Source organism: Bos indicus x Bos taurus, chromosome 5, assembly GCF_003369695.1.
Source record: "Bos indicus x Bos taurus breed Angus x Brahman F1 hybrid chromosome 5, Bos_hybrid_MaternalHap_v2.0, whole genome shotgun sequence".
Lineage (NCBI taxonomy): Eukaryota > Metazoa > Chordata > Mammalia > Artiodactyla > Bovidae > Bos > Bos indicus x Bos taurus.
In genome coordinates this window covers 6,348,119-6,361,697 of record NC_040080.1, presented here as the reverse complement: position 1 = coordinate 6,361,697, position 13,579 = coordinate 6,348,119, and the positions used below count along the sequence as shown (strand labels likewise).

Below are 13,579 nucleotides of genomic sequence, written 5' to 3'. Positions count from 1 at the left end.
GACAGAATGAAGATGGTCTGACAGCATGGAGTCCTGGCCCTTGGAGAAGTCCATTAGAACCTGCAAAGGGGGCACAGAGCGCAGGGGGACTAGAGACTTAGGGGGGCTGGGTGCAGTGGGTGGCGTGGGAGATGGGCTCAGTCAGACAGTGACACATCTTGAGGGTCGGGCCATCATCCGGAGGGATGCCATGCTCAGGGAACGGTGGGGTGCGGGAGGGGGATGCCCTGGAGGGTAGGTCTGAGTAGCCTGCTGACTCCGGGGCACAGCAGTGGGGACCAGAGCAGGAAAGCATGAGAAAGGAACCAGGCTGTCCTCCAGGAGGCAGGTGGGGGTGGACAGAGGCAGCAGGACTTGGCTCCCGGGCACTGCGGGGGGTGGCTCCCGCAGGCTGGACTTACGAGGCCGAAGGAGCAGAACCCCTCCTGCCCAGAGCTCCCCAGAAACCACTCTCCCGCCTCCCTGCACCCAACCGCCTGGTCTTGCCTGGGGCTCCCCGGAAACCCGACCCGCCTGCTTGCCTGCTGTCCTAAGCGCATCTCAGCCACTCTACCCTTCCTACCCACAGGCCCCACTGGGCTCTGGGCTGCCTGTGTGTCTGGCTGTGCTCTGCCCCCAGGCCTGAGAACCCAGCATCAGATGAGCCTTGGTTTGTTTGGGTCAGCTAAACGGAGTCTGAGGCTGGAGTTGGCAGAAACATCTGCATAATCGGGGATCAGAGCAGAGCCGATGGACTCTGCCTGAAACCCAGCGGGCTTGTAATTACAGGGGCGCTGGGAAGGGCGGTTCAAACAGGTCGCACAAGTTCCTCAAGCCTCCTCTGGGTGTAAACAGTCTGGAGCTGACTCTCACAAGGACATTGGAGAAGGCTTGCTTCTGTGACTTCACAGCTGGTTTACCTTGGCCAGCTCCTTTCTGTGGAACACAGGGGCCAAAGAAAACAGGAAGGCTGGAGGATTTGGAAGCAGGTCAGTGGGACCCCCCAGGATCCTAAGTGGATGTGCGGGAACGTGAATGCGGGTGCACAGCTCCTGCCACCCGTCCACCCCAAGTGTTGGCTCAGTTACCATGGGAACTGTGGGCCGACAGGTCAGGAACCTATAGGGTCATGTCACAGACATCTTCCCCTTTGCTCCTTTTACCCTTCTCTTTGGTTGGTGACCATCAAGCCCACTTCCCAGACAAATTACCTGATTACAACCAAAGCTCCAGGGTGAATCCAGTGGCCCAAGTGAGAAGAGAATGGGGCAGAACACCCCAAAGCTCGTGCTCTCCCACCCCATGCTGCCTCAGCCCTGAGACTCGAACCTTCACGCCCATGGCTCAATACCACAAAGAACCCCGGTGGAGTCTGGGTGTCCCCAGGAGCCCAAGGAAGCTTTTGGCTGTCTCACTACTGACTCGATGCGTAACACAGGGGGGCTCCTAGGCCAGTGCCCCGGACCACCCTGCCCTCCCCTAGCCGGCCCCTCTGCCCGTGTGCAGACTAGAGCCCACAGGACACAACCCCACACACCTTCTGACTGTGCCCTAACAGTATGGACCTTTGTCTTCCTCACTGACCATTTTTTCTTGACTGCCTTCCACTCACTGGGTCTCGGCACGCAATAAAAAGGTGAAATGTTAAACCAGAGAGAGACTAGAAGAAAATGGAGACAAACACCCTTGTGACTTAGGGCAGCAGAGGATCCCTTAAGCAAAATTTCAGAAGTAAAAGCTGTAAGTGTACACACACACACAAATTAAGGATTTCTGTTCTGAAACCAACAACATGGACAAAGTGAACATACTCAAATGCTGACTACTAGTTTGGCAAGTAGGCAGTGTGACAAGGGACTAAAATCTGGAATGTCCCAGGAAATCCTATATATTAATACAACATGAAAGAGAGGCCCCTGGGGGAGATGGGCAAAGGTGTAAAGTGGTAACTTCAGAGAGACGTGGAAGTCTGCAGGACTAATGGCCCAAGTGAGATGCTCATGCTCGTGGGACTTGGAGGAATGCCCATGAGAGCAGCAAGACAGTTCTTTACCTCAACAGGTGGGCACACAGTCAGAGTACGAAGCGCCCAATGCGGGGTGGAGCTGGGCACACAGGACCCCTTTCTGAATACACTGGTGGAAAAACCGCCTGGGGCAAGCCTGGGACAGCCAGGCAGTAATTAAGTCACTAAACATACACTGCAGAAGGAAACAGCAACCCACTCCAGTTATTCTTGCCTGGAAAATCCCATGGACAAGATCGCCTGCACCCGCAGACAGGCAACACCAACTCCCCACCACAGGGTCCTGCTGGCTGATCCACTTGGGGGCCACAAGGGCCCTTCCAAACACTGTCCCCATGCTCTGCAGTTGCAGCCTGCTCCACACAGGTCACAATGGTGCACGCTGAGCTCCCTGGCCAGCTGGCCTGCAAGCCCCGTGGTAACGGGCCCTGCACACAGAGGTTTTCCATCAGCGGCGGCATCATAATAGAGCACACCTATACTCTGCTAGGCAGCGTGCTCGCAGCTCCACATGTCACCTCATGTAATCCTGTGATGGCCCCAGGCAGTGAGATTTTACAGAAAAGGAAACAGGTTTGAAGAAGCAAAGTCACTCATAGTCATGCGGTCGAAGGGAGGCAGATCCCACCTTCCAGATTCTTCCTCAGGCTGAGGCGAGAGAGGGTGCAGAGCCCAGGCTTACCGGGTCAATCTCAGGTGATATGTCTGCTTCCAACCAGCCCTGCAGGTTCCAAGACAGGCCACAGATGACCTTGATTTTACCCTCAGAATGTTCATGCCCTTTAACCTGTGACCCTGCAGGCCCAAGACAACTGCCCTCTCTACACCCTGGAGAGGCAGGTCCAAGAGTAAGCCAGCTGTGCCAAGCTGACTGGACAATAAAGAAAAGCTGCTGATGGTGGCCCTCCAGGCAAGAGCACAGAGTTAGCGACAAATGCTTCACCCGAAGCTGCTCCAGGATGCCCAAGGCTCCAGGATTTTCTCAACCACCTTGAAAGACGAGCCTTCAGGAATTCCTTGATTACAGGCCTGCAGAGGTGGGCTGAGTGGGCCTTGGCTGTCTTGTTTGAATCCATCAGGCCCTGGCCCTCTCTGATGAGGCCACCTTCCCTCCACCTCCTCTCATGAGGGGAGCCACAAAGAACTGGCCCTGCCCTGACAGCAATGACTGGGTCTTTCTGCCTGCATTTCTGTCCCTCAGCTGTACCCATGCTTTTAGATGGGGGCAGCCATCACATAATAAATCCTGGCCATTTCTTCAAGCTGTCTATTCAGACACAACAGAAAGAGAGGAGACAGGATCAGATGATCTCTGAGGGCCCGTCACAATTCCAGGATTCCTAATTGAACAGTCTGTCAATGCCGCCAGCTGGCTGGCTACCTCTTGGAGCACTCATGACTCAATGATTGAGGGTCTGGCAATACCCTCTTGCCACTCACAAATATGGGGTGAACACCTACTGTGTGCCAACGACCATGCCAGGGGCCAGGGATGCAGGGGTGAACAAAGTGTTGTGGTTTCTGCTTTTGTGGGACTCGGGGTTAAGTAACAACTACAGACAGTGGCCACTTCTGGAAGGAACACTCTAGGTGGTCAGGGCTGCCTGGAGGAGGGTGAAGTCTGAGGTAAGAGCAGAAGCGACCTCTGGGGCAAGGCTGCTTGTGGAAGGCTTGAGGTTGAGGCCCACAGAGCATGAGCTCCACGCCATGCCACCAGCTCCGGGAAGGTCCCCTCTCTGTTACTCTTGCAGTGGTGTCTGCTGCCACGTGCAAAACGTGGCAACGTGGGGGGTTTGCAGGCAGGACTGTGCCTTTCTTCTCCTCCCTCCACCATGCCAGGAGCGCAAAGGGCACCCTCTAATGTGTTTTCAATGCCTGAATGGTGCTGGGAGCGGAGATTTCGTTCTGTGTAGACACAAGAGGACTGAGAAGTTGCTGAGCGCCCAGCGAGAGGCACAGGGAAGGAAGGAAGTCATGCTCCTTTATTCATTTTTCTCAATCCAATGAGTTCTTATGAAAGCTAAAAATCAGCTCTCAGAACACATCATCAGATACACACTCCACAGATGACAAATGAACAACTAATTCTGCCAAGTACAGACCAGCAGAAGAGCCTCATGGTTCTTTCACAGCACTCCCCCGGCTTTCAGTCAAATTCAGGCCCAGATCGATTTCTCTCGAAGTCCCTGGTGTCCAGGCAGCTGGGAGGGCTCCGGGAGTGGCCCTGCTGCGCCATGCTTCCCACTCACATTTGCGGAGTACTCCAGTACCTTTGCCCGGAAAATCCTATGGACGGAGAAGCCTGGTAGGCTACGTACAGTTCACGGGGTCGCAAAGAGTTGGACACGACTGAGCGATTTCACATCACTTCAGCAGACGCCACATCCATTCACACCAGCAGTGCCTCTTTCTCAGGCACCCTTCTTCAGTCTACCCCAACCCCTAGTCTGAACCTCTCTTTCCTAACAGGAGGTCACAGCTGATCTTAAGGCTGTAAGATCTGTGGGGCATGCTTGTAAACACCAAAGAGTGAGGGGTGTCCTTGGAGAACCAGGAGCTCTGTGCCTTGTGCTCAAACTGTCTCTGGGCGCCCTCATTTCTATAGGATCCCACCCCCAGTTCTCCAACCTGCCCTCCAGCTCACCCCGCATCCAGGCTCCCAACTCACCCTGCCCTGGAACAGAAGGTCTTGGAGCTCCTCACCTCAGCACTACCCTAAACCTGACCAGGCTCTTTATTCTCAAAACAGGATATTAATGCAGTTTACCTGGCAGGGCCCCAAGAGGCTCAGACATGGAGGCTCCTTGCCGGCCTGCCACTGCTGTTCATTAGCAGTCCCCGTTTCCAGCCTCCTCGAGCCCGACCTGTGTGCTCTGGCTCGACTCTGACCCACATGGGTCCTGTCTCTGCCTTGGGTCTCACTCTGGCCCAACTCCTGGTTTTCAGTTCTCACCCCCAACATTTCCCAGACTCACCTTCTGTTCCTGGAATTTGTACTCAAGTAGGAGGGTGAAGAAGATGAGGCTCATTACCCTGCAAGGCACCTTTTGTTGTTTTGAGCGTGTTACAGCACAAACCCTGAACTTCAACAACGTTAAAGATGACTGCATTATCATCCTTTAATCTAAATGCTCAAAATGACAAACTGAAAAATGGATGAAGGGGAAACTGAGAGATTCCAATTTTCAGATATAACTCAAAGGCAGAACAAAATAACGTAGAGAGGAAAGATATGTTTACACAAAGTTTGTTTCAGACCTCAACTCCTCAAGACTGGCCAGCCAGGTTCACTGCACTCTGCCCCTCCAGGAAATGTTGCTCAGATGTCAGGATAAAGGCCCAGTGATGCCTGGGGACTTGCCTGAGCACAGAACATGCCCCACTTGTGAGCCATTGCCCCGAAGACCCTGCACGGACCCCTGTCTTCCCGGCACACGTGTACGTGCACACACTCCTTCAGCCAAGCACCTGGGAAGTGGCAGGAGCACTTGGCTGCCTGGTGACAGCTCACTGCCCTCTTTCATTTCCCCCACACTCCAGCAGGCACTGTTTGAGTGGCACCTCCTTGCTGTGAGAGCTGCCCCAACCCAGACAGTGAGATCAGTTCCAGCTCTGTAAGTAAGGGCTCGCTGAAGACCAAGCCGCTTCTGGCAGAAACTCCAGCAGTAAAAGGAACACTAGGGGTAAAAAGCCAAATGATCTAGCGTAGAAATTGTCAGACTGGAAAAGTGAGAACAAACAGCAGTTCCTCCAGGTAGCACCCCCTTCCATGCCTACCCCCTCCTCAACTTGCTGCTTCCACAGTGTCCCACCCTCCCCAGGTCCCCAGTCCACCTTTCATGACTCCCACTTAAAAAAAAAAACAAAAAACCCTTCCCCACAGGACACAGCTCCTTCACCCCACCTCTGTACCTGGGTCCCTCAGCACTAAGCTCACTGCACCCACACCACACGTCTGTATAAAGACGTCTCAATGGGGCTAAGCCACCACAGGCTGCTTGAGCTCTCAGGACTTCTCCAGTTCTAAAAGCATGCATTTCTGTTTGTTACTGAGTAGAAATAGAAATTGTTTTCTCCCATAGGGCTTACACAAGTCACTTTTGCCATCACTGAAATCAAGTGAGAAAATAAAAATTAATCTTCAGAGGATAAGCTTGATGGCAAAAAAATCTTGACTGGTCAATTCTTTCCAGGAAAAAACGGAGTGATTCTTTACCGGGCATTTAGAACACTGGTGTTTAGACAGGGGAGGTACAAGCCTGCAGCGAGCGGAGCAAAGACCACCTGATTTGTCTGCCTTCACCTGTCTCCACAGGTGTGATGGTCACGCGTGAAGAGGAGACACATTAGGACCAGTCGGGCTCGGGAGTCATTTGGCCCCTGGCCCCGCAGACACTATCTCTAGTCCTCATGCCCTCCCTGGGAAGCAGGGATTAGCAATGCCATGTTCCTCCCAGGACTCTGGGCAGGTCATCTCTCTCCTCTGAGCCCTCAGGGTTTCACAGCAATGAATGTTGGCGCCAGGGCTGAACCCAGACAAGGGGCGACTTCACGCCGAAGCAGAGGCATTTGAGTATGTGGCATCTCTGCAAATGAACATGTCTCTTCTTGCTCCCAGGAGGCTGCAAGCAGAGGCAGGAGAGCATTCTAGAGGCAGCGGCTTGAGCCCCCAGCTGGCACAATCCCCACCCGGGCCTCAGTTTCCCCACCTGTAAAGTGGAGCTCACAATCGCAGAGGCAGTGGTGAGGACTGAGAGCACCCATGGAAAGCAGAGCAGGGGCCTGGCACAGAGCAAGTGTGCAACAAGTACCAGCCCCTATCACTGGTTTTCATTTCAAAACTCTTCATCCTGGCTTAGAACTCACAGAGAGTACACAGACCAGAAACACATAGCTTATGTGCACACAGCTCAAAGACTTAGTAGTGTACACACACCCAGCTGTGGGGTACAGGGGGTGGCAAAAATCACTGTTCAGTGAGGCTGGAGCCCAGGGCAGAGCTGGTGTCCAGCAGCTCCCAGCACGTGCTCAAGTCCTAGCCACACAAAACTCATGGTTTCACTTTGAAGGTGATGCAGAAAAGTGAAGCTTCCCACGCAGGGCAGGAATCACGCAGGGTTGCTTTTCTGATGGGCTGTCCTGGCTGCAGGGAGGACAACAGGTAGAACATCCAGTGGGACAGGGAGGCTGGTGCCCTAAGCCTTGGTCATGGCTCAACAGATACCAGAGCTTGCTTGTAAGAATGAACTGATGGATCTATTTGGAAACTGTGGTGAAATAAAGGCAAGCCACCAGCCTGCTGGGAGCTCTGTCCGAGCACTGCGGGATAAGTAGGAGGCCGACACCCCTACAGCAGGGCTGCTGCACAGGGCGGGCCCCCAGATCTGTGTGTGTGGGCAGGAGGAGGCAGAGGACACGTGGGAGGACCACTGCTGCCCAGAGGCAAGGAGACGGCCACTTTCACCCCCTCCTGCTTCCACGCGCAGCACCCGCGCCGCCGCCCAGGACTGCCCGCCACGACGAATGCTGGCTCTGGGGTCCCAGGACTGTGCACTCATTTTGGGACCCCAGGACTCAGCCTAGGGCCTGGATTGTGGTAGATGCCAAATCAGGCTTTACGGAATCCATGAACACGGGGCAGCAGCATCTTCTAAATGTTACTTACAAAAGTGGTCTCGAAGGATGGGAACAGGGAATCCCATCCTACATGGACGGCTTCCCAGACAAAACCCTGATGCCGAGGAGATGTTCTCACGTGCTGTGCCAAGTCCACAGTGCTCAAGTCTGAGAGGAACTGCAGAGAGAACCTTCTCTGAAGCAGACAGCAAATAGTCATGTGGCAACTCTTTGGGGCTAATGTTCTACAGCAAGACATCTATGTCCTCTTCATCTCCAAAATACTCTCCACCAAGGCTCCCTGTGCCCACGGAGAGTGCTCACAGGTCAGCCCCAGCCTGGCGTCATCCAGGGAGGCCTGAGCTCTAACAGCACCACTGCTGACAGCTGAACAGGGCTCCTCTTCAGGGATGTGAGCGAGCTGCAGGGCTGGGACCCAGAAATCAGCAGTCTGCCCTCCCAACCTGGCCCTCAGGAGCCCTCAGAGACTGAGGCAGCAGCCCTCAGGCCTGCTGGGCCCAAACCCACTGTCGTGTTCCCAGAACCTGCCAGGGCAGAGGGCAGCCAGGCTTCCCCAATGGCACTGGGAAAGTGCCATGGCCTGCGGCCTTGGCTCTCCCTGTGCCCCAGCCTCCAGAGCCAGAGAGGAGACCCAAGGCAGGGCCTGGAGTTGGAGATGTGGGGGTGTGCCTGCAGGCTCCCCGAGTGAGCTAGAGGACTTGCCAGAAGCAACCGACCCACCCACGCCCTGCTGGGAAGCCTGTGGGCAGGATGGGCCAGGCTCCAACTCTAGCCAGTTGGTGGCTAAAGGAGTCACCTTGGGGAACCACCTTGACTCAGCCTCAACCTATCTGTACCCACATGACTGCTCAGCCCCCAAACAGGCAGTTGACTCCAAAGAGGTCAAGACCCTCAGCCTCTGCAGGACCATGCTCACTGCAATCTCCAGACATTGTTCTGGCCTAGAAAGCTGTTCCTCCTCTGGCTCCCAGCCCTACCTGCCCCACACACCTTCTCTGGTGAGGCCAGCAGCGGGCCCCTCTCTGAACGCCATGATACCAAGGGCAGAGCTGTAGCTTGACCTCACTGCCCTCGCTCTCCGTGGAAGCCACCGTCCTTTCTCCTCCAGCTCCTCCATTGTGGGGATCAGCCCCCCACCCTCCTCGCTTCTGAATCGTTTCCTACAGTGTTGCAGTGTTGGGGATACAGAAAGTGTCCCCTCCAACTAACTACTAACTGGCAGATATGTCCCTGTGAGTAATCCCTCCTCCTCCCAAGAGCACCCCTCGTTCATTCGTCCATCTGGTGAACATCTGGGTGCTTAGCACCGACCCTGCCCATCTTCCATGCCACCTTCCCTGCCCCCTCCTCCAGGGGGAGCCCCACTGGCCCCTGGGCGCCCCAGCAAATTCTACAGCGCCTCGCACAATGATCCCTGTGTCTCCTGCCTCAGGGAGCTTACTTTCGAATGTCACAGCCACAGGCTCCTGCAGGGAAGTGCCACATGTCCCCTGCGCAGGCACACAGCCAGCGCATGGAAGAAGCCAGCATGACCCAGTTATGCGCTGGGTTATTCAGTTAGCACCTTGTGGTGGAAAGGGGTAAAATCAGACACAAAAGGCCTTCTACCTCGAGACTTCAATGCTTTCCTTAGATTTGCACAACAGTCCTGTGGGGTCACACCAGTGAGAAGTGGCCTTCCATAGGAAAGAGGGACCTTGCTGGCAGCCTGGAGACGTGCAGCTGGCAGCGTGCACTTGGGTTGCTCAGAGCTGGTTCGGTTGAGCAATCACACCTCCACTCAGGGCACGACTGTCAAGGTGGGCGGGAGGGGGGAGAGGCACTGCTGCTCTGTGCGAGCTGAAGAGCGGTGTCAGGGGCAGTGCCACCAGATGAGCAGAGCCTGTCTAGAAAATAAACCCATCTGCCTTTGTATCCTTTGGACAAGAGATGTTCTCGTCTACTGACACTGCAGTTAAGAAGTTAACAGGGAGCCTAGGGGTTTACAACAGTGACAGGGCTTGTTCAAGCCACTTGACTTAATATATGCTGACAATACACACTGCAACTTTCACCTACATTTTATTTTTTTAACAAGCAGCTGAAGACTTCTAAAATAGAACTATATTTAGCTACTTAATTTTTCCACAGAAGTTTCTGACATCAACTGGGTTATTAAGACAGTGCTAACCAACACCCCCCACAGTAACAGATTATATGTTGTGTGTGTGTGTGATGACCCCCACCCCCTGCATCAGAGGGACAGAGCTCCCAGCTGGCACCTGTCTTGATGCCTGACACCACTTTACATGTATTCATTCCCTAACTCGGGCTTCCCTGGTGGCTCAGGCGGTAAGAATCTGCCTGCAATGCAGGAGACCAAGGTTCAATCCTGGGGTTGGGAAGATCCACTGGAAAAGGGAACAGCTACCCACTCCAGTATTCTGGCCTGGAGAATTCCATGGACTGTATAGTCCATGGGGTCACAAACAGTCAGACACGACTGAGCAGCTTTCACTTTTACTTTCATTCCCTAACTCTCACAATGCTAGGATGTGGCTACTGTTAATATCCCCATTTTACAGATTGGGAAATTTGAGGATAAGAAAAAGTAGTAACTTGCCTAAAGCTACACACACACACACACACACACAGAGTAAGTGACAAGGCAGGGAGTCACACCCAGGCCACTTGGTTCCAAAGCCTATCCCTGGCCTCTCCAGGTCCACCCCTCAAGAGGCCTTTTGTGTGCGCTAGCCTCCCTGTACTGCCACCGCGCTCCAGGCAGGTGCTGACTGAGGCCAATGGCACTGTTACCACAGTTACCAAACAGGAGCTTTCCCCATGACTAAAGGATTCTGCCGGTAGTTTCAGATCAGTGTTGAGACGGATGAGGACCTGCGTTTCTAAAGGCAGGCTTCACAGGCACTCACAGGGAGGCTCTGCAGTCAGCACCGGGTCCCCAAGGGCTTCCACGATGCTGGGCAGGCCACGGGCTCCAGGGCCCAACTGTCTGTGAACCCAGACCTGCCTATGGGCCATGCAGGTCCTGAATCCCAGTCACATCCCTGAGGCACTTCCACCTGCATCTCAGAACTGCCTGTTCTGATCCAGCTTCACCACCAATCCTTCTGCACGCCGTGAGAGTGCACCTGACCCTGCCAAGGGGCCGCTGCGGCCGAGCAGCTGGGATGTACCCAAAACTCTGTTGCTGCCTTTGCTGAGGTGTTCCCCAGGTCACACATGCCTCTCCGGCTACTGAGACTGAGCTCCAGCCCGGATCCCCACCAGGAAGGTAGCTGAGGAACAGGGACTCAGGCGGTCATACGTCCCATGGGAACTCACGGGGCCTAGCACACAGTAGGTGGTCAATAAAAACTGACTTCCAGTAAAATAAAGTAGTCAGCTAAAAGGCAATGATGACCTTTCCCCCAATACACAGAGAAGAAAAGTGTTCAGAGAAGTTTGAGTTGGGCTCCTGTGATCACTTGTCTGTGTTAAGGCTGTAGTATCGACAGTATTTGATGTTAGACAAAATCGCACATCTAATTAATCTAAGTTAACAGAACTCCGTGCTTGTCTCCGGCAAACCACAGGCTCCACCATGGGGCTCTGCAGCACCTGGGCCTTTTGTGTCAGGAAAGCATCACAGGGCTCCGATGTTGCCATTCTTGTCTCATGGTGGCAGCCTCCCTTGAAGACCAGTACCATCATCCCTCTTAGAGCTGAAAACACTGCAGCTCAGATCAGTCAAGCAACTCGCCCAAGGTCACACAGATAGCTAGTAATGGCGCAGCTGGGATCAGAACCTGGAGCTTTCCAACTACAAAGCCAGTGCTCTTTCCACTAAGCCCACAGCTGCTGGGATGGTTCCAGGGGTTTTGACACATGTTTAGTTGCTAAGTCATGTCCAGCTCTTTTGTGACCCCATGGACTGTAGCCTGCCCAGGCTCCTCTGTCCATGGGATATCCCAGGCAAGAATACTGAAGTGAGTTGCCATTTCCTTTTCCAGGGATCTTCCCCACCCAAGAATCGAACTCGCATCTCCTGCATTGGAAGCTGGATTCTTTACCACTGAGCTACCTGGGAAGCCCAAGCAGCCACATAAACAAGATTTCATGGACTCTGTTTTATCCAGCAGGTAAGAAGTAAGTGCCCAGTGGCTCAGCAGTAAAGAATCTGCCTGCCAGTGCAGGAGATGTGGGGAAGATCCCCTAGAGAAGGAAATGGCAACTCACTCCAATACTGTTGCCTGGGAAATCCCATGGACAGAGGAGCCTGGCAAGCAAGCCATGGGGTCGCAAAGAGTCGGACACGACTGAGTGACAAAATAACAACAAAGAAATAAGTGGGACTCAGGAAGAATTATCTCCACTAAAAAACAAACAAAAAAACCCAAGCCACAACATAATCTGATTAGGAAAGGAATTCGTCGCAGGCACAGACAGACAAGAAGATGCTCCAAGAAGTCCAAGGGCAATTTGTTCAGCCTCCTGGCCACTTGCCTGCGTTGCCCAAAGTGTTGTCACATCACTACCACCCATTGTTCTACAAAACTCAAGAGTAATGCCGCTACTGAGACCAAGCCTGGTAATCAGTATATGTCATTTCAAGTCACAGCAGGGTTGAGCATGGAAAGGAAGCTATGAGAATGGACAAACTGATTAGACCTTAAATGAACATCTCTAACCTCTTCTGTTATCAAACTTTTCTAGCAAGGTAAGTTTACCATCCTCACAGAGAGCTAGGCCATACTCGCTGCCACTTAGATTGGAGGTCTGGCTGGTTCTGGTGTATGGTCATCTCATCACCCCAGCCCCAGTCAATAAAGAGGGGGTGTCAGGCACCACTGGCTTGGTCTCTGCATTCATCCAGAAGAAAGTATGGGCATTACCTCCCAGAAGCTGTCGCTGGACACTTCGACTCCAACAGAATCATCGTAAGTGACAGACATCTCTCCAAAGGGTGAGGGAGCAGCAGGGAGTGCTTAAATTAGAGGTCCACTTCAGATGCTCAAAATCTGGGGACACACCTATAAAACAAAAAACACAACATTGCAGCTTTTAAATTCCCAATGTAAAGAAGCAAGCTGTCTCCATTTCACAACTTCCATTTCCATGACTGCCTTCAATGCAGCACAGTCCACAATCTCCTTCAGTGGACGAAAGTCAAACACTCCAAACTCAGCACTGACATACATGTGCGTGTTATATGTGTGGTGTGTATTTCACATTAACAAGTAAACCTTTGCAACATCTTACTGAAGACTTTGAAAAGCTTTCTGAAGAACAGTCTGCACACTTAAATCAACAGGCTGATACACTTAACGCCTCATCCCTTGGAGAAAGGGGCAGAGACCCTGCGAGGAGAACAGGCAAAAGCAGAGTCGCTGCATCTCTGGGCTTGCCCTGTTCCAGCCTGTCCTACTCATCCCACACGACAAGGACCTGGGGCAAAATGTGAGTGGAAATAATCCATCTTTCACACCTGACTCCACTCTCCAGTTCCCACCAGGCTTTGCTTGTGTTGGGGGCTGTTTCCCTCTTCCCATGACTGGCTCATCTCAGCCACTGAGGCCCTGGATTCAGACCAGTTTATTCTGACACAGTCTGTGTGAGGGTCAGCTAGAAGGAGTAAAGACAAACAAGCGAAAGTGATCGTCTCTGAGCAATGATTCAATGATCTAAATCCAAGTGAGGGCAATGGGGTGATAATTTCCCCTGCTAGAAGGAAGAAGTTGAAGGACTCCAGCTATGTTCACAAGCACAAATCACACTGATGGAATGACCCATCCACAGCCCCATGAGATTCCCTGACTTCTTAGTGACAGAGTGAGACTCAAGTCTCCTTCACAGCACCCTGCACTGAGATCTCACAGCCAGAGATCTGAAACGCTCCTACCACAGTCAGGAGACAGCTGAGACATGGGAGGGAGAAGGCAGAGTGATCTACACTGT

General features: G+C 53.2%; 1 protein-coding gene across 7 annotated transcripts in view; it reads right to left on the bottom strand.

Annotated features, from left to right (window-relative positions):
• PACSIN2 (protein kinase C and casein kinase substrate in neurons 2) overlaps positions 1 to 13,579 on the bottom strand; it is a 115,488-nt gene that overhangs the window by 21,073 nt on the left and 80,836 nt on the right. For all 7 annotated transcript variants that reach the window (XM_027540579.1, XM_027540583.1, XM_027540584.1 and 4 more), the window contains exon 2: positions 12,517 to 12,654. In XM_027540579.1, coding sequence (XP_027396380.1) covers positions 12,517 to 12,576 — 60 coding nt within the window. In that variant the 5' untranslated portion in view covers positions 12,577 to 12,654. The remainder of the gene's footprint in view (positions 1 to 12,516; positions 12,655 to 13,579) is intronic.